This window comes from Nyctereutes procyonoides, unplaced genomic scaffold (genome assembly GCF_905146905.1).
Source record: "Nyctereutes procyonoides isolate TBG_1078 unplaced genomic scaffold, NYPRO_anot_genome, whole genome shotgun sequence".
NCBI classification, from domain to species: Eukaryota; Metazoa; Chordata; class Mammalia; order Carnivora; family Canidae; genus Nyctereutes; species Nyctereutes procyonoides.
The window spans coordinates 5,511,944-5,532,408 of NW_026575051.1; the positions used below are offsets into that span (position 1 = coordinate 5,511,944).

Sequence of the window (20,465 nt, forward strand, 5' to 3'; positions counted from 1 at the left end):
TCCCAAAATAAATCCAGATATTATCATTCCAATAAGTAATCAGTATAAAAAATTATTAATGAAATATCTTACATTCTTGTTAATGTACGTCTTCAAAATCCAGTATGTCTTTTACACTTACAATACATCTCAATTTGGACTCAGCCACATTTCCGGTGCTCAGTAGCTACACGTGGCTAGTGGCTGCATTGCAGCTTTAGACAAAGAAACAAGAACTAAAAAGAAATGACTGAGAGAAAAGTAATAAGCAGTTATCTTGCAAACCAAGAGGGGGTGGGAATCAGCAAGTAGAATTCTGACTCATTGTTTTTCAAATATACTCCATTTTCCAATGCAGAATGCTACATGAATATTTTGATTTTTATAATTTGGGCCAGATTAGGGAAAGGCGAGCTGTGGGTTGAAGGGTTGTGAGTGCCTGGGCATTTTTGATTTTTGGTACCTTGGGCAGCTTGATAGTTGTTTTGTTTTCTTTTTTAAATCCCTGTGACTTCTTTATTTTATCACTGAAAATTTGTGCTTCTTAATCCCCTTCACCTATTTTAACAGCTTGACATTTTAACTATATGCATCAGGCAACCTTCTGATCCTAATTTGATTTCTCAAGTAAACTTTACATTGCAAAAAAGGACATGCTCTCCAGTTAATGCATCACAGCCAAATTAGCCCTGAATAGAATTATTAAATATTAAATATTAGTTTACTAATATTAAGTATTAGTAAATAGTCAAAGTTGACAGTCAAGATACAGTTACAGAGTGAGGTTCTTCTCTTTTTTTAAGATTTTATTTATTTATTTGAGAGAGAGAGAGAGCATGAGAGGGGAGAGGCAACCCGAGAAGGAGAAGCAAGCTCCCCACTGAGAAGAGAGCCTTATGCCAGGCTCAGCTTGATCCCAGAACCCACCAGGATCACAACCTGAGCCAAAGGCAGATGCTCAACTGCTTAACTGACTGAGCCACTCAGGCACCCCCAGAATGAGGTTCCTATCTGAAAGAGCCAACTGATAGCCTCCCGTAAGCCCATTGTCATTTTATACTATGTACTCATATGACATTGCTAGATAACAGAATAAAATATCTAACCATGGTCTTTTATTTTTTTAATTTTTTTATTATTTTATTATTAACAATTTGCCAACATATAGCATAACACCCAGTGCTCATCCCGCCAAGTGCCCCCCTCAGTGCCCATCACCCAGTCACCCCAACCCCCCACCCACCTCCCCTTCCACTACCCCTTGTTCATTTCCCAGAGTTAGGTGTCCCTCATGTTTTGTCACCCTCACTGATATTTTCACTCATTTTCTCTCCTTTCCCTTTATTCCCTTTCACTAATTTTTATATTCCCCAAATGAATGAGACCATATAATGTTTAAAATAAACAATTGAGAATGTTAGAATTGGTTTTTCCCAAATAGGTTGTTTTATAATTTTTCCCAAACTTTTTGGGAAACTTTTTGGGAATTTTGCAGGATATTAAGAGGTATTTATTGAAAAAAATCATTGCTAATTATATTTTTCATCTAAAATTTATTTTTAGACATATGTAAGAAAAGCACTATGCTGTTATATATAGTTGTTTGTATAATTATATAATTGCCTTTAGGAAACGGTGTGTGTACCTGAAAACAGCAGGAAATCCCAGGGTTCATGAAAGCATTATAGTGGATATGCACATGGAAGCAAGGCAACTACTGAGCTGATGATGTATGTTGTCTATTTAATAATCTTTGGTTTATGCTTGTCTTCTTTCAATATATATTTATGATATTTTTCACTTAATAAATTATGTCATCTACTCTGGAAGTTGTTCTGATATAAAGTTTAAAGTATATATGAACAAAGTTCTTATCATTTCTTGCAACAACTAATTCATGTATGCATTTACATTTTACTGTCTTGTGTGCTAAACTTAATAATGGTCCCCCCAAAGATGTTCACATCCTAATTGGATGTGTGGATATTTTACCTTATGTGGCAAAATGAGAAATAAAAAACTTATACGCTATGCTCATCTGAATGGATATTACTATCAGTACATTATCATCTTAAAAGCGTTCATGTAAAATAAGTTTGGAGATGGACAAGAGTCCATTTGATAGTGTTTCTATAATAATAACTAGACAATCACTGTAACTAAGATTGTTAAACTCTAAATAACTTATTGGTGGTAGCAACGGTAAATCCAGCTACTTTTTTATTCCTTTTTTTTTTTTTTTAATGATAGTCACACAGAATGAGAGAGAGAGAGAGAGGCAGAGACACAGGCAGAGGGAGAAGCAGGCTCCATGCACCGGGAGCCTGACGTGGGATTCGATCCCGGGTCTCCAGGATCGCGCCCTGGGCCAAAGGCGGGCGCCAAACCGCTGCGCCACCCAGGGATCCCCCAGCTACTTTTTTTAAAGTAATCTCTACATCCAACATGGGGCTTGATTGAACTCACAATTCCAAGATCAAGAGTCACATGCTCTATGGACTGAGCCAGCCTGGTGCCCCTAGCTAAAAATCTTTATAATGAGTAATATATGTTGATCAGCAATGAAATATATTTTTTTAGCCCTACTAAATGCTAGGGCTACCCACTGGGGATATAGCAGTCACCAAGACAGAAATGCTCCCTTCCCTCATGGAGGTAACAGTCTAGCAGGGGAGGCAGATATATACACTTAATTAGAATCATGGTAGGCGATATGAAAATATATAATAGGGAGTGGACTAACCTATTCAGGGTCGTCAGACAGGACTCATCTAGGAATGATGTTTAAGCTGTGATCTAAAAGATGACTGGAATTGGCCAAGAGAGAAGAGGAAAGAGGGAAAAAGGAAGTATCAGAGAGCTAGAGTACCACATGCAAAAGCCCAAAGGCAGTAAAGACTTCATGGCACTTGAAGAACTAAAAATAAAAACAGTGGAGCCTTTCAATTCAAGATAGCTGAGAACTTCCCCATGCCACTTTTCTTAAAAATTACAAGGAGGAAAAAGAGAAAACAGATTTCATCTTTATGGAACTGGTAGTCACCCCAAACCAGAATACATGAAAATGAAAAATGGATCGAGGATGGGGAAGCACTTAGCAGACTCAAGGAAGGTCAAGCTGAAGTGGTTAGAGGAGAAACCAAGGAGAAGCAAGGCAGGTAACCCTGAGGAACCCTAGAAAAGACTCACAAACTCTAAGTAGGGAAAGTGCAGGAAGGAAGTTAGAGTGAAAAATGGGAGAAGTGTAATGCAGAAAAGGGAGATTTGTTTAAAAATCTGTTTAATAAGCAGACAGATCCTCACATCCCCATTCTACCTGATATAATCAGGCTACTGCTTTTACTTTCACAGGAGACAGGAAATGTCACCTCTGGAGAAAGTAAACCAGAGGAGTTCTAGATGTGGCAGCATGAGGCATAGATCAGAGTGAGATATCTCACTGAAAAAAGAAGAAATAAGGGGCACCTGGGTGGTGCCTGCTTCTCCCTCTGCCTATGTCTCTACCTGTGTCTCTGCCTTTTCTCTGTCTCTCATGAATAAATAAATAAAATCTTAAAAAAAATTAAGTCTGAAACTGAAAATAAGACACCCAGTCTGCTTCTCCTGCTTGTAGAACTTTGCAGCCAAGTTCTACTCTCTAGCAAAAAATAAAAGGTAAAAACCTTATTCTCAGGAAAAACTGAACCATGTCAGAAAAAAAGCCAAAGACACTGACATCTGGGGCTCCCCAAAGGAAAACCCTTCAATTGCCAAGACTCAAACACACATTTGGGGCCTCTGATCAGCTTTTAGGACTTCACTCCTAAAATATGAACAGATAAAAATCACCATATACCAGAGGGAACCCTTCAACATGAAAAAGTAAAAAACCTCCAACATGTAAGAATTAGGGAGAGAAAAGGAATCACAAGAAACAGAGACAATGCAGGGAGCATATACATACTTCAAAGAAATTAAGAGTATCATCAGAAAAATATTGTATCTGTAAAACAAGAACAGGATACTAAAAGAAGAAATAGTCTAAGAGCAAGGAAGACCAGTTGAAAATTACAAATACTAAAACTATTTAAAATTCAGTAAAAAATTATATATTGAAAGATAAATCCTCTGAAGTAGAATGAACTTCACAGAATGAAACTGACACAGGTCAGAAAAAGTCATGAGGACATTCTAAAAAATAACTTGCTGATCTTTTTTTTTTAATTAGTCTTAAAAAATAATAAATAAATAAGTCTTATAGAGATAAAATGGTAGGCAGATGGGGAGCATTGCTCTAGATTTAAAAACTCTAAAGAAATAAAACAACAAAATGCAATGTGTGAACTTTGGATCCTGGCTTTTTTTTTTTTTTTAAGATTTATTTATTCATGAGAGACACAGAGAGAGGCAGAGACACAGGCAGAGGGAGAAGCAGGTTCTGAGCTGGGAGCCCGACGTGGAACTCGATCCCAGGTCTCCAAGATAACGCCCTGGGCTGAAAGGCGACGCTAAACCATTGAGTCACCTGGGATACCCCCACATCTTCTTTATGCATTCACCTGTTGATAGACATCTGGTCTCTTTCCATACTTTGGCTATTGTGGACATTGTTTCTATAAACATTGGGGTGCATGTGCCCCTTCGAATTACTATGTTTGTATCTTTTGGATAAAGTGCAATTGCTGGGTGGTAGGGTAGTTCTATTTTGAACTTTTGGGGGAACCTCCATTCTGTTTTCTAGAGCAGCTGTACCAGCTTGCATTCCCACCAACAGTGTAGGACGGTTCCCTTTTCTCTGCATCCTCATCAACATCTGTTGTTTCCTGACTTGTTAATTTTAGCCATTCTGACTGGTGTGAGGTGGTATCTCACTGTGGTTTTGATTTGTAATTTCCCTGATGCTGAGTGATGTTGAGCATTTTTTCATGTGTCTGTTGGACACGTGTAGATCTTCTATGGAGAAATGTCTGTTTATGTCTTCTGCCCATTTCTTGACTGGGTTTTTGTTTGTTTGTTTTTTGGGTGTTGAGTCTGATAAGTTCTTTTTTTTTAATTTTTTTTAATTTATTTATGATAGTCACAGAGAGAGAGAGAGAGAGAGAGAGAGAGAGAGAGAGACAGAGACACAGGCAGAGGGAGAAGCAGGCAGAGGGAGAAGCAGGCAGAGGGAGAAGCAGGCTCCATGCACCGGGAGCCTGATGTGGGATTCGATCCCGGGTCTCCAGGATCGCGCCCTGGGCCAAAGGCAGGCGCCAAACCGCTGCACCACCCAGGGATCCCTGATAAGTTCTTTATAAATTTTGAATACTAGGCCTTTTTCTGATAAGACATTTACGAATATCCTCTCCCATTCTGTAGGCTGCCTTCTAGTTTTTTTGATTGTTTCCTTTGCTATGCAAAAGCTTTTTATCCTGATGAAGTCCCAATAGTTCATTTTTTGTATGTTTTGAATTGTGGCCTCTTTTGAGAAGAATTCAAAATAGAATGAAGCAGTAAATAAATTGGCTGAATCCAATCAAGCGAGGTAGCTAATCAGACTGAAATCAGTCCTAATCAGATTGAAAATTAGTTAACAATATAATTGAAATCCTCCTTACTTTTAGTGGAACAGTTTGGGTATATAAAGGACAAGTGAAATCAAATCTATTTTTGAGATATCCAAGAGAATTTGGAGTATAAAAGAACTAACAATCACTCATATTTATAAATATAAAAGCACAAGTACTTAAAAAGGCTTGTCAATCAGACAATTAAGGTATGTGAAGAAATAAAATATTTAAATGTATGCAATTTGAAAAGAGTTATATTTAAGTGGCAAAACTGCTAAAATTTGCTAGATTCTTTTTTGATTTTGTTTTTAGATTTTTAACTAAAGTAAAATATGTATTAACTGAAATGTTATAATTCTCTTTTTATTCTTCTTTTAACAGCTTAGACAATTTACCAAGACAAATTTGGATCTCAGAAGACAGATCAGGGCTAGAAATTTAAATTTAAAATTAAAGTTAAGTGAGTCATTATCTTAGAGAAAATAAAAAATGCTGTGTAAGTGAAAAGAACACTCTTACGTTCAATCACTAAAGAAATATTTATTAAACTTCTACTATGTGCCAGGCACTGTGTTAAGTGCTAAGTTGCAATTGTGAGCAAAATGTCTATGGTATGGGATATATAAGTGGACTGCACTGTGAGCAGTACCAGTCCTTACAGGGTGTTGTTGAAAGTGTTGTTGTGTATTTGTAGAGTGATATTAATAAAGGGTTATATTCAGATTTAACCGATCAAATTATGTTCCACAGACATACTCCAATCCTGCCAAGATCCTGCCCACAAAAAAATTGTCCTGTAACCTGTGTACTGTATTTGTTCTGTTCCTTTGGATATTCATATAGGTTAAAAAATGCGTGTATAGGGGCAGCCCTGGTGGCGCAGCGGTTTAGCGCCGCCTGCAGCCCTGGGTGTGATCCTGGAGACCCTAGATCAAGTCCCAGGTCAGGCTCTGCATGGAGCCTGCTTCTCCCTCTGCCTGTGTCTCTGCCTCTCATTCTCTCTCTGTGTTCCTATGAATAAATAAATAAAATCCTTTAAAAAAATGCATGTATAATTATCTGTGTTTAGAACTTAAGTCTGTTTCACATATAAACTCCAAGATTTTTGCATGGGTTTTATACACACTAGATTTTCTTTTTTTTCTTCTTCTTCTTTTCTTTTTTATATTCATGAGAGACACAGAGAGAGAGGCAGAGACACAGGCAGAGGGAGAAGAAGGCTCCATGCAGGAAGCCTGATGTAGAACTCCATCCAGAGACCCCGGGATCACGTCCTGAGCCAAAGGCAGATGGTCAACTGCTGAGCCACCCAGGCATCCCCACACTGGATTTTCTAAGAATTCATTACAGCATAAATTCAGAGAAATCAAGAGAAACATACTTTTATGTCTTTCTGAACTTTACCAAAATTTGTTTACTATATCAGAAAATCAGATTATGGGGGCACCTGGGTAGCTCAGTGGTTGAGCATCTGTCTGGCTCAGGGTGTGATCCTGGGGTCCTGGGATCTAGGGAGCCTGATTCTCCCTCTGCTGTGTCTCTGCCTCTTTCTGTGTGCCTCTCATGAGTAAATAAATAAAATCTTAAAAAAAAAAAAAGAAAGAAAGAAAAAGAAAAAATCAGGTTATGGACTACAATACCATTCATGCTAATTGAGTTCCTAATTTAACATACATATCAGATTGTATTTGTGGCTGTCACATTCCCAGTGATTCTATGTATAGGTTCAACCAAATAAGTGCTTAAGTCTTCTCTTATATTATGCCTGGGTAGTGCCTGTCTAGTATACTGATATATATATTATTTTATGGTAACTGCTATTGTAAATTCCTTTCATTCTTCTCTATGAGAAGGGCATTATATAGATTTTTTAAATTGGCAACGCCTGGGTGTCTCAGTGGTTGAGCATCTGCCTTTGGCTCTCGGCGTGATCCCAGGATCGGTGATCGAGTCCTGCATCAGGCTCCTTGAGGGAGCGTGCTTCTCCCTCTGCCAATGTCTCTGCCTCTCTCTCTGTGTCTCTCATGAATAAATAAATAAAATCTTTAAAAATATATACAAATTTATAAAATTGGATTTGTACATATTTCTTATTAACCATACATTCTAGGATAGAAGAGGAGATGTGAAACACAGTTGCTTTACAAAGGGACTTTCAAAGTGTTCTAAGGCCCTTGCATTGTCCCAGGAGAGGTTAAAGTAAAAATGCGAATTTATGTTATACTTAGGAAGTTATACTTTTTATATGATTTGAAATTAGATCCACATGATTATTGGCCCCATTTTACTTCAGTGGCTTCATGAGACTGGGACACTTATAATTGTGCTAGCTCCAACCTGGGCCTGAAGGGGCCTAATGTGTCTCTGCCTGCCAATTTGTACTTCCTGTCATCTCCAGAAGAGTTTTCCCTGGGTAGCTGCTGCCCCTTAAAACAGAAGCCAGCAAAAAAGTCAATAGGCTAGAATTAGGGATTCGTTTCCCACCCCCCCACTTTCTTCTAGAGAAAGAGATTCCTTATTCCACTATTTTCCAAAGTTTCTTTTTTTTTTTTTAATTTTTTTATTTTAAATTATTTATTTATGATAGTCACACAGAGAGAGAAAGAGAGGCAGAGACACAGGCAGAGGGAGAAGCAGGCTCCATGCACCAGGAACCCAACGTGGGATTCGATCCGGGGTCTCCAGGATCGTGCCCTAGGCCAAAGGCAGGCGCCAAACCGCCGCGCCACCCAGGGATCCCTTTTCCAAAGTTTCTAAATGAGCATAAATTACTTTTCATTCTCAGAAGATGAAAAGGTCACTAATGAAAGAAAACCATTAACTCTTCTTGCAGTGGAGTAATGCATATTTATTTCTTCTAGGACATGAATTTCTCAAAGTGCACACAGTAGGCAATAAACATTTGTTGATGAAACAAGGAACCCTCTTAACTCATGTCTCCTGGGTAATCTTTGTTCTCAGTCTTCTTCTCCCTTCTAATACCAGCTTCCTCCTTTTCTCCACTTCCGGTTTCTCTCTCCCTGACTCCCCCTTCTCCTTCCCTAACTCTTCTTCTTCTTTTTTTTTTTTAAATTAATAATTTATTCTCTAGGGACGCCTGGGTGGCTCAGTGGTTGAGTATTTGCCTTCATTTCAGGTGTGATCCTGGGGTCCTAGGATCGAGTCCCACATCCGGCTCCTTGCAGGAAGTCTGCTTCTCCCTCTGCCTGTGTCTCTGCCTCTCAATGTATCTCTTATGAATAAATAAATAAAATCTTTAAAAATAATAATAATAATTTATTCTCTATATTGTCCCAGCATTTTATAATCTTTTTTTTTTTTCCTTAGGAAGAGAGAGAGTGTGAGCACAAGCAGAAAGGCAGAAGGAGTGGGGCGGGGTGCAGGAAGGGAGAAGAGAGAGAGAGAGAGGAAGAGAATCTTAAGCAGGCTCCATGCTCGGCCCAGAGCCTGACATCAGGCTCCATCTCATGACCCTGAGATCATGATCTGATCCAAAATCAAGAGTTGGATGCTAAAAAAAAAAAAAAAAAAAAGAGAGAGAGAGAGAGAGTTGGATGCTTCAATGGCTGAGCTACTCAAGCACTCTCTTCCCCACTGTTCTTTGTCATTCTTTTTTTTCCTTCTCTCCAGCTCTAATTTTTTCTGCCCATGTTTCTCTCCTTTTTTCTCTTTAAAGGTATTGCCTCCACCTTTCTTTCTTCTCTCCTCTTTCTATGGAAATTCTAACTCTTAGCTAGCCATAATAAATATAGTATTTATTGAAAGTTTATTATTTACAGAAATTTATCCTGCTTTTAGTGTTTGAATAATTTTATTTTATTTTATTTTATTTTTTAGTGTTTGAATAATTTTAAAATGTAAAAATGTATCTACAGCAATGCTTAATTTCTAAGGATTATTTTAATAACATATTAATAGCTAAATTAAGGGGCACCTGGGGGGTTCAGTCAGTGAAGTATCTGCCTTTAGCTCAGATCATGACCACAAGATCCTGAGATGGAGCCCCACATTGAGCTCCTTGCTTAGTGGGGAGCCTGCCTCTCCCTCTCCCTCTACCTGTCACTCTATCTGTGCGTTCTCTCTGTCAAACAAATAAAATCTTTCTTAGAAATAGCTAAATTAAATTGCTTTTTAATTATGTGTGATTCTTTCTTAACTTTTCAGGGCTCAGTGATTCTCTACAAAAGTTTCACTGCCTCATTTTATACCTCTCCAAAGAAAAGGACTGTCCTCTGGTGACCTTCAGGTCATGGAAATTCTGCTTATTTGGACAATATTTATGCACATAACCAAGGTCACCTTTAAGAAACTTTTGGAGTCCAGGCCAAATTACACCTCCTGAGACATCTCCCTATACATATTCCTACCCAGGTAGAATCAGGTTACAATGAGCAGTACAGGCAAACTCAGAAAAGAAAATAAATTAAAACCATGGGCTGACCACTCATCCTCTTTGGACCTTAGATTCCTTCTTGAGAACTAAAAAACCTGACACTGATGATTTCTAAGGCCCTTTCCACATTTGGCATTTCATGACTTAATCTCAATCAGTGGAATTTCTAAAAGGGAAACATGAAACCCAAGAGGTAGATATTCTCAGTAATCCTAGAATTTCAAAGCTAAAGTGGTTCCATGGTGTTCACCTAATGTGACCTGCAATAACTTCATCTCTTTGAACCTTGATTTCTATACCTGTAATATGGGACTACAAACCCGGTCTTGCCAGGCTGCTAGGAGAATTAGAGCTACTATCTGCCTACTGCTAAAAAACATGACAACAGGCCCAAAATGGAATTGCTCATGCTCAGCCCCACAGCACTAAATGGAGACTTAATTATAAGTTTGGCTCTCTCAGAAATGGAATCTTAAATCAGTCAATCAGGAATCACTGATCAGCACTCTTGAGGTAATCTGCCTACTAGACCCTCTGAAATACCCTTAAGGAAAGTAACTTTGCAATAACTAACCTGCTTTTTGTGCCTAATAATAATGTCCTTGTTCCTGCTCCCTTCTGCCTATAAGCCTTTCATTTTCACAACTCCTCAGAGCTCCTCTCTGTTTACTAGATTGGATGATGCCAAATAAACTCTTATTTTTTTTTAATTTATGTGTATTTATTGAAGAATAATTGACATACAATATCGTATTAGTTTCCAGTGCACAACACAGTGATCCAATATTTATAGGCATTATGAAATGGTTACCACAGTAAACTCCAGTTACCATCTGTCACCATAGAAAGTTGTTATATTATTGACTATACTCCCTACCCTCTATGTTACATCTCCACATTCTATTTATTTTATAACAGGAAGATTGTACTTCTTAATCCCCTTCACCTGTTTCATGCATCCCCTCCTCCCCTCTGCCAACTATCAGTTTGTTCTCTGTATCTCTGAGTTGGCTTCTGTTTTGTTTTGTTTGCTCACCTATTTTGTTTCTTAGATTCCACATATGAGTGAAATGATACAGTATTTGTCTCTTTCTGTCCGACTTATTTCACTTAGCATTATACTCTCTAGGTCCATCCACATTATTGCAAATGTCAAGATTTCATACTTTTTTTATGACTGTAAACTCTTTTTTTTAATTCTTTGAACTTTGTATGTATTCTAACTTGAAAGACAGATCAGTTAAACATTTATTTATTTATTTATTTATTTATTTATTTATTTATTTATTTATTTATTTATTTATGAGAGACAAAGAGAGAGAGAGGCAGAGACACAAGCAGAGGGAGAAGCAGGCTCCATGCAGGGAGCCCGACGTGGGACTCGATCCCGGGTCCCCAGGATCACGCCCTGGGCTTAAGGCAGTGCTAAACCGCTGAGCCACCCAGACTGCCCTATGGCTGTAAATTCTTAAAATTTTTAATGTGACTCAGTTTACCTTTTAACACTACTTTATGGAATGTGGAGAATAAATGGCAGTTATCATTTCATCTAAAACTCCTAACTTTTTTTTTTTTAAGATTTATGTATTTATTTGAGAGAGAGAACACCAGTGAAGGGGAAGGTCAGAGGGAAAAGCAGACTCCCTGCTGAGCAGGGAGCCTGATGTGGGGCTCCCTCCCAGGCCCCAGGATCACGACCTGAGCCGAAGCCAGATGCTCAACCACTGAGCCACCCAGGTGTCCCTCAAAGTAGAGGATTTTTTTTTTAAAGTAGAGGATTCTTATGAAAACTTTCATAAGCCAAAATGGCATAAAGAAGAAGAAATCAACAGTAATTTATGTGGAACATTTTTTTAGCATTCCCAGGCCCAAGTGAATAATCTCTCTTAAGCTTTTCTGATACCTTAAGGACACATCTTGCTAACAAAAGCACAAAATAAATTGAGGTAAAGCACAGATGCTCACAGACACAAATCAAAGCCATGGCACCTTGATCCTGAAATGCTGAGTGTACTTCAGGGGGGCGGTGAGATGGGGGGGTACAGGGACTTGTGTCAGGTACACGCTGCCTCTCTAAGGGTTTGCTGCAAAATAAATGCTGAATGCTATTTTTGCTTTTTGCCTTTTTTTCTTGTAAAAAACGAAAATTCTCTTTGGAGGGAGTCCGAGTGGTGGCTCCGCGTGCTGGCGGCCAGCTCCGGCCTCCCGGCTTGGAGGCAGCGGGAAGACCTGCCACACCGGCCGCTTTCCCGTGGTGGTCCGTTCCCATCTGGCCCCTCCCGGAGATGGCAGACGATCTTGGAGACGAGTGTGGGAGAAGCAGCCTGCGGGAGCAGCCAGCAGCCCAGAAGCATCAGATGGTGAAAGAGGAGGAGACACAGAAACGATGCAGCAGGAGACCGCTCCAGTTCCTGCCCAGTCAAAGAAAACCAAACAGCCTAAAGAATGTTTCTTGATAAAACCAAAGGAAACAAAAGAAGATGCCACCAAGACAAGGAGGAGAAGAAAGAAGAAAATTACTGATGTTCTTGCAAAATCAGAGCCAAAACCAGGGACCCCTGAAGACCTGCAGAACTTGATGAAGGACTATTTCAGCAGCAGCCGCTCAGTGACTGAATTAGAAGAACTAAACCTACCAGACTCCTGTTTCCTCAAGGCCAATGATTTGACTCATAGTCTTTCATCATACCTAAGAGAAATCTGCCCTATGTGGGTAAAACTTCGGAAAAACCATAATGAGAAGAAATCGGTTCTGATGCTGATCATCTGCAGCTCTGCTGTCCGGGCCTTGGAGCTCATTAGGTCGATGACAGCATTCAGAGGAGACAGCAAAGTTATGAAATTATTTGCAAAACACATAAAGGTCCAGGAGCAGGTAAAGCTGCTGGAAAAGCGTGTTGTACACCTGGGTGTCGGAACACCAGGGAGGATTAAAGAACTCATTAAACAAGATGAAAATCATCCAGGGTTAAATGAACCCACTATATACAAAAGTCTGCAATTACAAAGAAGTAACAAACTTGGCAGCCCCGGACAAGGAAAGGAAATATTTTTTGAGTTCATACTTGCACTGGTGCTATGCTAAACACTCCTAGGTATCTCATTAAATATTCATGGCACCCTTGAAGTCTGGCATTTTTATTTCTGAATAAAACTCTGATGCTCTGAAGGGTTAAGTGGCTCTCCCACAGTCTCTCAGTATAGGCCTTCCTAGTTCCACAGCTTTTCCCTCTCAAGGAGCTCCTGATCCTTGAAGAAATAAATATACATGGAAGGAGATTGACAACATGAGGCAGTGTATGCCAAGGGCCAAATGAGCATTTCCAAGTCCTATAGGGGTTGAAATTTATGGAGGTTGAATCTGTATGGAAGGCTTTGCAGAGACATACTGGTCTTTAACTGATCTCAGAAGTATGAGGATTGAAATAGGATCTTTGAAGTATGGAGATACGAGAAAAGCAATCAAGAATGGTGAAACTGCTGAATCAGAAGAGCACGCAGATACATATAATTGAGATACAGCATTGAGATTAAAGCCCCTCTTATGGATTCAGACCTTCAGAGTCAAATCCCAGATCCAGCAACTGGCCAGTTACTTAACCTTTCCAAATCTGTTTCTGCACTCAAATGACAGGGATAGTGGTAGTATCTTCCTCAAAGGATTGGTATAGTAATAAAATGCCAATAAAAAGTTTGCCACAATGAGTTTTACACCCTAAGAAATCCAATGCTAGGGACGCCTGAGTGGCTCAGTGGTTGAGCACCTGCCTCCCTTTGACCCAAAATGATCCTGGAGTCCTGGGATTGAGTCCCGCATCGGGCTCCGTGCATGGAGCCTGCTTCTTACTCTGCCTGTGTCTATGCCTCTCTCTTGTGTGTCTCATGAATAAATGAATAAAATCTTTAAAAAAAAAAAAAAAGAAAATTCTCTTTGGACTTCTTTCAGTTGGCAAAAACAGTTCCTCATGCAGGTCTTTTAAAAACAATGCAGCATAATTCAAATTTTCAGAAATCAAGAGGTTTTTTTTTTTTTAAGATTGTATATGTTTATTCATGAGAGACAGAAACATAGGCAGAGGGAGAAGCAGGCTCTTCACAGGGAGCCCGATGTGGGACTGTTTCCTGAAACCCTGGGATCAGGCCCTGAGCCAAAGACAGAGGCTCAACTGCTGAGCCACCCAGGTGTCCCAAAAATCAAGGGATATTTGTATATGATCTCCACCCCAAGGCCTGAACATCTACTAATTTTCAGCATCCTAGGGCCTACCAGCATTTACAATAAAGAAAAAGAGAGAATAGCCCAAATTGCTATCTAAACTTAAGTGTTAAATGCTTTAGAAACTCAGAGCAAGAAAACAAACTTTCTGAAATTGCTCTCTTCAACCTTGTTTGTATGCTGCTATCATGTGATTAAAAAGGAATGGTGGGGGTGCCTTGCTGGCTCAGTCAGTACAACCTGTGACCATTTTTTTTTTAAAGATTTTATTTATTTATTCATGAGAGACACAGAGAGAGAGAGAGAGAAAGAGAGAGGCAGAAACACAGGCAGAGGGAGAAGCAGGCTCCATGCAGGGAACCTGACTTGGAATTCGATCCCAGGTCTTCAAAATCAGGCCCTGAGCTGAAAGCAGCACTAAACTGCTGAGCCACCTGGGCTGCCCCAACCTGTGACCCTTGATCTCAGGTTTGTGAGTTCAAGCCTGACTCTGGGCTTACATTAAAAAAAAAAAAAAAAATCATAGCATGGCTGAGGAAGGACTGAGATAGCAAATTTCCCATAATTTCTTCAGCCAGGGGAGTGGGGGGGGGGCGTGTACACACTATAGCCCTTTAAAAATAAGAATCTAGGGATCCCTGGGTGGCGCAACGGTTTGGCACCTGCCTTTGGCCCAGGGCGCGATCCAGGAGACGCAGGATCCAATCTCACGTCGGGCTCCCGGTGCATGGAGCCTGCTTCTCCCTCTGCCTCTGCCTCTCTCTCTCTCTCTCTCTGTGTGTGACTATCATAAATAAATAAAAATTTTAAAAAAATAAAAAAATAAGAATCTGTGAGGGCAATTACTTACTGCACCATTAAAAAATTGCTCCATTAAAAAGGACACATTACAGAGGGTTCTCATTACATAGAGAACCAAATGTCCTCTTAAGATGTTAAAGGGAGGTGGGTGGGGGTATAGGGTACTGTAACTGGGTGATGGGCATTAAGGAGGGCACTTGATGTGATGAGCACTGGGTGCTATATGCAACTGATGAATCACTAAATTCTACCCCTGAAACTAATAATATACTATATACTATATACTATATACTATAGTACTATATGTAAACTAATCGAATTTAAATAAACAATTTAAATTCAATAATATACTATAATTATACTATATACTATAATTTATACTATATACTATACTATATAATTATACTATATACTATATACTAATATACTATATGTTAACTAATTGAATTTAAATAAACAATTTAAATTCAAAAAAGAAAAGATGTTAAATTCTCTTTAAATGAACTCGATTGTTACCAATGATTATGAATGAAAAGAGAAAATACTGAAACTATTTTGCCATTATAACATGGTTTTATTTTCATTCAAACTGCATAATGTTAAGGAAAGCAGTATATTTTGATACATAATAATTAATGGTTGACATTGACGAGGTCAACTTTATCTCACAAGAAAGTCTTTTGGTATTCCTTTTATTTTTATTTATTTTTTTTAAATATTAGGAAAGTTTTCTTTCTTTTTTTTAAAGATTTTATTTATTTATTTATTTATTTTTAAATGTAAGGCATTTTCTTTTTTTAAATTTTTATTTATTTATGATAGTCACACACAGAGAGAGAGGCAGAGACACAGGCAGAGGGAGAAGCAGGCTCCATGCATCGGGAGCCCGACGTGGGATTCGATCCCGGGTCTCCAGGATCGCGCCCTGGGCCAAAGGCAGGCGCCAAACTGCTGTGCCACCCAGGGTTCCCAGATTTTATTTATTTATTCATGAGAGATACACACAGAGAGAGAGGCAGAGACACAGGTAAAGGGAAAAGCAGGCTCCATGCAGGGAGCCCGACGTGGGACTCGATCCCGGGTCTCCAGGGTCGGGCCCTGGACCAAAGGTAGCGATAAACCGCTGAGCCACCCGGGCCTCCCCTTGGTATTCCTTTTAAAGATAATATTGGTTTGGAATGGAATGTGTGAATATGACATTAAGAGTAAATACTTTAATAAAAATTGTTTTAAGTACAAAAATAACATTAATACCGATAGTACCTTTTTCTCTAATACTAATAGTACCTAATTTCTCTAGTGCTTTGAGATTATATACTTCTGCATACATTTTGACTATATTTTCTTCCTCATAACAACTTCAAGGCAAAGGTAGGTCAGATATCATGTTACAAATTAGGAAACCCAAGCTTTTGCATGACTTGCTCAGCCAGTGAGTGGTGGAATGGCCTCAAACTGAGGTCATCTGGCTCTTTTTCCAATGTTGTTTTCTTCACTGCATCATACTGCCTGCCCTATGAATCTGATATCACTTCATGTTTTTGTACTTCCTTTTTTATGTACTTTGTACATTCACAAACACTGATGTACTTCCAAGGAGGCATCATAACTCCAAGTAAACAAAAACACTTTGGGCTCTTGGTTAACAGGCAGAAGAAATCTTTCTGAATTTACCTAGTCCCTATTATTTACTGTCTGTTTTTCATTATAAAGTTTCCCCAAAAGTGGAGGTAATGGGCCAGGGCACATGCTGTGGTAAGCAGATTTTGCTTTATTTCAGTTACTGAAAGTTTCGGGGGAAAGAGGAGGTATGATTTGAGCAAGTACAACAATCTCTTGATTTTCTATGGTGGCTCAATGGATAACTGGAGTCTATTTTGCAAGCCTAAAGTTTACTTGTTCAAACCCTGGTTTGAAGAATGTATACTTTGGAACCTGTTTGTTTTCTTTTTCTGATGCAGTTCATTGAAAAGTGAAATGAACTTTATGAAGTGAAAAAAAAAATTCCCAGCATTCTCAGTATTGTGTTCAAGAATGAGACTTCTGTGTTCATAAACAGAGGCATCGTGTGCTGTCAGAGCCTGTGCATGAGATCTGGAAGGTCAGAGTCTGTTTGTAAACTGTAACAGGAGTAATGAGAGATAAACATATTATCAGTTTACACCCAGCCTGCTGAAGCCCCAGGGTAACATATTTCTACATTTTCCATTCTGACTCCCAGCAGGACTTCTATTTACAGGGGTTTATTTGATCTTGAATCTCAAGCTGAGCCTTTTATGTCCCTTTAAGAAGTCATAGAATTCTTTATTTTTTTTAATTTTTTTTTATTTATTTATGATAGTCACAGAGAGAGAGAGGCAGAGACACAGGCAGAGGGAGAAGCAGGCTCCATGCACCGGGAGCCCGACGTGGGATTCGATCCCGGATCTCCAGGATCGCGCCCTGGGCCAAAGGCAGGCGCCAAACCGCTGCGCCACCCAGGGATCCCTCTTTTGCTGCTTTATTTATTTATTTATTTTAATTTTTTTAAGTCATAGAATTCTGAGATGAATTGTCTTCACTGGTGGGGGTGGGCAAAGGAGGAAGCTCCTGCCCTTGGCAAAATCTCAAGCTGAGCCACCCAGGCATCCTGGATTGGGTTTTTTTTTTTTTTTAAAGCATCTTTCTTTTAAAAATAATTTAACCGGGACACCTGGGTGGCTCAGTGGCTGAGTGTCTGACTTCAGCTCAGGTGGTAATCCCAGGGTCCTGGGATCGAATCCTGCATTAGGCTCCCTGCAGAGAGCCTGCTTTTCCCTCTGCCTATGTCTCTGCCTCTCTCTGTCTCTCATGAATAAATAAGTAAAATCTTTAAAAAAATAATTTAACCGTAATATTGTTCCAGGAGACCAAATGAATACATTTGCAAATAGCTTGGTGTGGAGAAAATACATTTCAGCTCTTAGGTAGGACTGGCCTGTCCCTCTTTTTTTTTTTTTTAAATATTTTTATCATAAAATAAAACACAGAAACAGATGACACTATAAAGGAAATGTCTGCCTTAATAAATTATTCTAAGGCAAACACCCTTGTAACCATCACCAGGTCAGGAAACAGAACTTTGCTACCTACTCTTAGGAACTTCTTCCAAGTGTCCCTTCTCAATGATTTCCTATCACCACCATCTCGGAAGTGACATTATCTTAACTTTTAATAGTATCACCTTCACTTCCTTTTTTCTTTAATGGTTTCTCCACCCAGATGTTTACCCTAGATGGTATAGTCTCTCCCCCAACACATACAGGACACTTAAAATTTTTTTATATATCCTTTAAATAATTTTTTTTTCCAACTTTCTGTTTATCTCTCGAAGAATGGAGGCCCTTTGACTTGTAGAGTTTCCCACAGTCAGGACTGTGGGATTGCATGATCATGTAGTGTTCAACATATTTCTGTTTCCTACAAACTGGCAGCTGGATCTCAAGTCTGTAACAGATTTAGGTTGGATCTCTTCAGCAGCAGTTTAGGTGGTGGTGTGGTCTTCCCTCAGGAGGTACAAAATGTCTAGTTCTCTCTCTTTTTTATGATCTTAGGAGCTGCTGAGGCACAATGACTGTATCTATTAATTCATAGGGAGTTACAAAATTGGGATATTTTATCATTTTCCTTTTACTTAATACTGGAATACTTTTATCTAGATTCACTTCCCCTTATCTATTTGGTTACCCAAATAACCAAACTTAACTTTTTAAAGTTCCTTTAGAGAAGAGATCTTGCAATCATCATCTACATAATTCTTTTGGGGTCCTATACCTTTGGATTGTACTACGTGTTTGTTGAATTTGCAGATGAGACATTATAAACAAGACTAAAAAGCTCACTGAAGTTGTATGTAAAACAGATGTATACAAATAAAGATCCAGTAGCAAATTCCAGCCACTAGAAACTTAAAATTCATGCTCCTCTGGTTGATTATGTTTTCAAGATCCAGTCTTTGTTTCCTGCCGGTCATTAACCTTTGTGACTTTCATGAAGAGAAAGTTGTTAACAAAAGTGAACTGATAGAAGTAAAGGAAAAAAGATTCTTGTGAATCTATTTTGGGCTAACATGCAGAGTTCCAGCCTCCCTCTAGAAAGTCAGAAGTTAAATTGTTATTTACATCGATATTTGATCACAATTTTGGACTTCCAAATGAAAGTGATTATTCTTTCAAAAAGTCTCATTTTACATGTCTGCAGTGACCTAGAAATCATACAACCTAAATCACTTAGTTTTTAAAAATGTAAATATAATTACTTTGGGAGTTCAAAAATCTTGGGATTTTTGCATTGTTTTTACATTTACTACATATAATGTAGAAAGGATAATTATTTTCGTATACTAATGTTAACAGCTATTTAAAAATATTTTCATTCTAAAAAAATAATAAAATAAAAATAATAAAAATATTTTCATTCTAAGTTAACCTTAAAATTGTTTGGTGTTGACAGCTGAAGGCATTTAAGGTGCCTCCTGAAAGCACTCCGGAGTTCACCTGGAAGCAATTAGGGAGATTTGCCATATGCTCAGTGGATGCTGAGCAAGAATTTGGGGGTCAGATGATCCAGGTTTCTCAGCCCACCAGTACCACTATGTATTTAATAACCTTAGATACTTGTTTGTCTTGTTCTGCTCATTTGTAAATCTGAGTAATAAAATCTATCTCCCAGAATTGTTAATTAATATTGGAAAAGGTGCCTTGTAATATTTGCTGGTAGTAAGTATCCTATTCAAGGAGACTTAACACAGTTAATCAGATGAACTGAATTGCCTTTTGAATTAGCCATTATGGCAGTGGAAAATTCCAGGTCTGCCAACTTGATATTTGAAAGGGTTTCAGCTTCAGATATAAATGCATCTGAGAGATTCCAGTTTGGAGATGCATTAACTTACAGGTGAATGATAAAAATCTGCACACACTGGTGCTTCCTGTGAATATACATTTCTCATACTTCATTCATCTCCTCGGTGTCTACCCTGAAAAAGTGCTAGATCTGATACGCTGTTCACTACATGAAAGTATAGACAAAAATAGAACAATTTAGGCTTAACTATTAATTAAAAGGCACAGTCATTAGTCTGACTGTCTGATCTTTGTGCCAGATTTTTGTGTATTACAAATCTGCAGAAAGGAAACTTTCCAGAAAGGAAGAATTTGCTTCAGGAACTATCCTGCAGGAATATCAAAAGGTTTTCCTCCTTCCCTTCTTTTTTTTTTTTTTTTTTGCCTCGGGCATAACATTGTACTTTATACAAATGGAAATAAAGGTATAATTTGGACAATCCAACAACCATTTGCAAACTATTAGAATGAGAATCAAAACAATTTCATCATGTTCCTTCCACTTCAACTCTAATCCTGATCTTTGGCCTCAAATTAATTTCTAGAGACTAAAAAAAAAAAAAAATTTCTAGAGACTTTTTTTAAGATTTATTTATTTATTTATTTATTTATTTATTTATTTATTTATTTATTTATTTATTTATTAATGAGAGATACAGAGAGAGGCAGAGACACAGGCAGAGGGA

General features: G+C 38.5%; 1 protein-coding gene across 1 annotated transcript; it reads left to right on the forward strand.

Moving 5' to 3' along the window:
* Positions 1-3,061: 3,061 nt before the first annotated feature.
* LOC129512821 (uncharacterized protein C3orf26 homolog) lies at positions 3,062-12,985 on the forward strand. Its single transcript, XM_055330369.1, has 2 exons — positions 3,062-3,137; positions 12,060-12,985. The coding sequence occupies exons 1-2, from the start codon at positions 3,062-3,064 to the stop codon at positions 12,983-12,985; spliced, it is 1,002 nt and encodes a 333-aa protein (XP_055186344.1).
* Positions 12,986-20,465: the final 7,480 nt, after the last annotated feature.

Bases quoted from the DNA above. Each gene is read 5' to 3' on its own strand.
- LOC129512821 (XM_055330369.1), top strand. From the start codon at position 3,062: ATGGGGAAGCACTTAGCAGACTCAAGGAAGGTCAAGCTGAAGTGGTTA. The intron at 3,138-12,059 runs GTAACCCTGAGG...TTCTCTTTGGAG, and splicing joins ACCAAGGAGAAGCAAGGCAG to GGAGTCCGAGTGGTGGCTCC.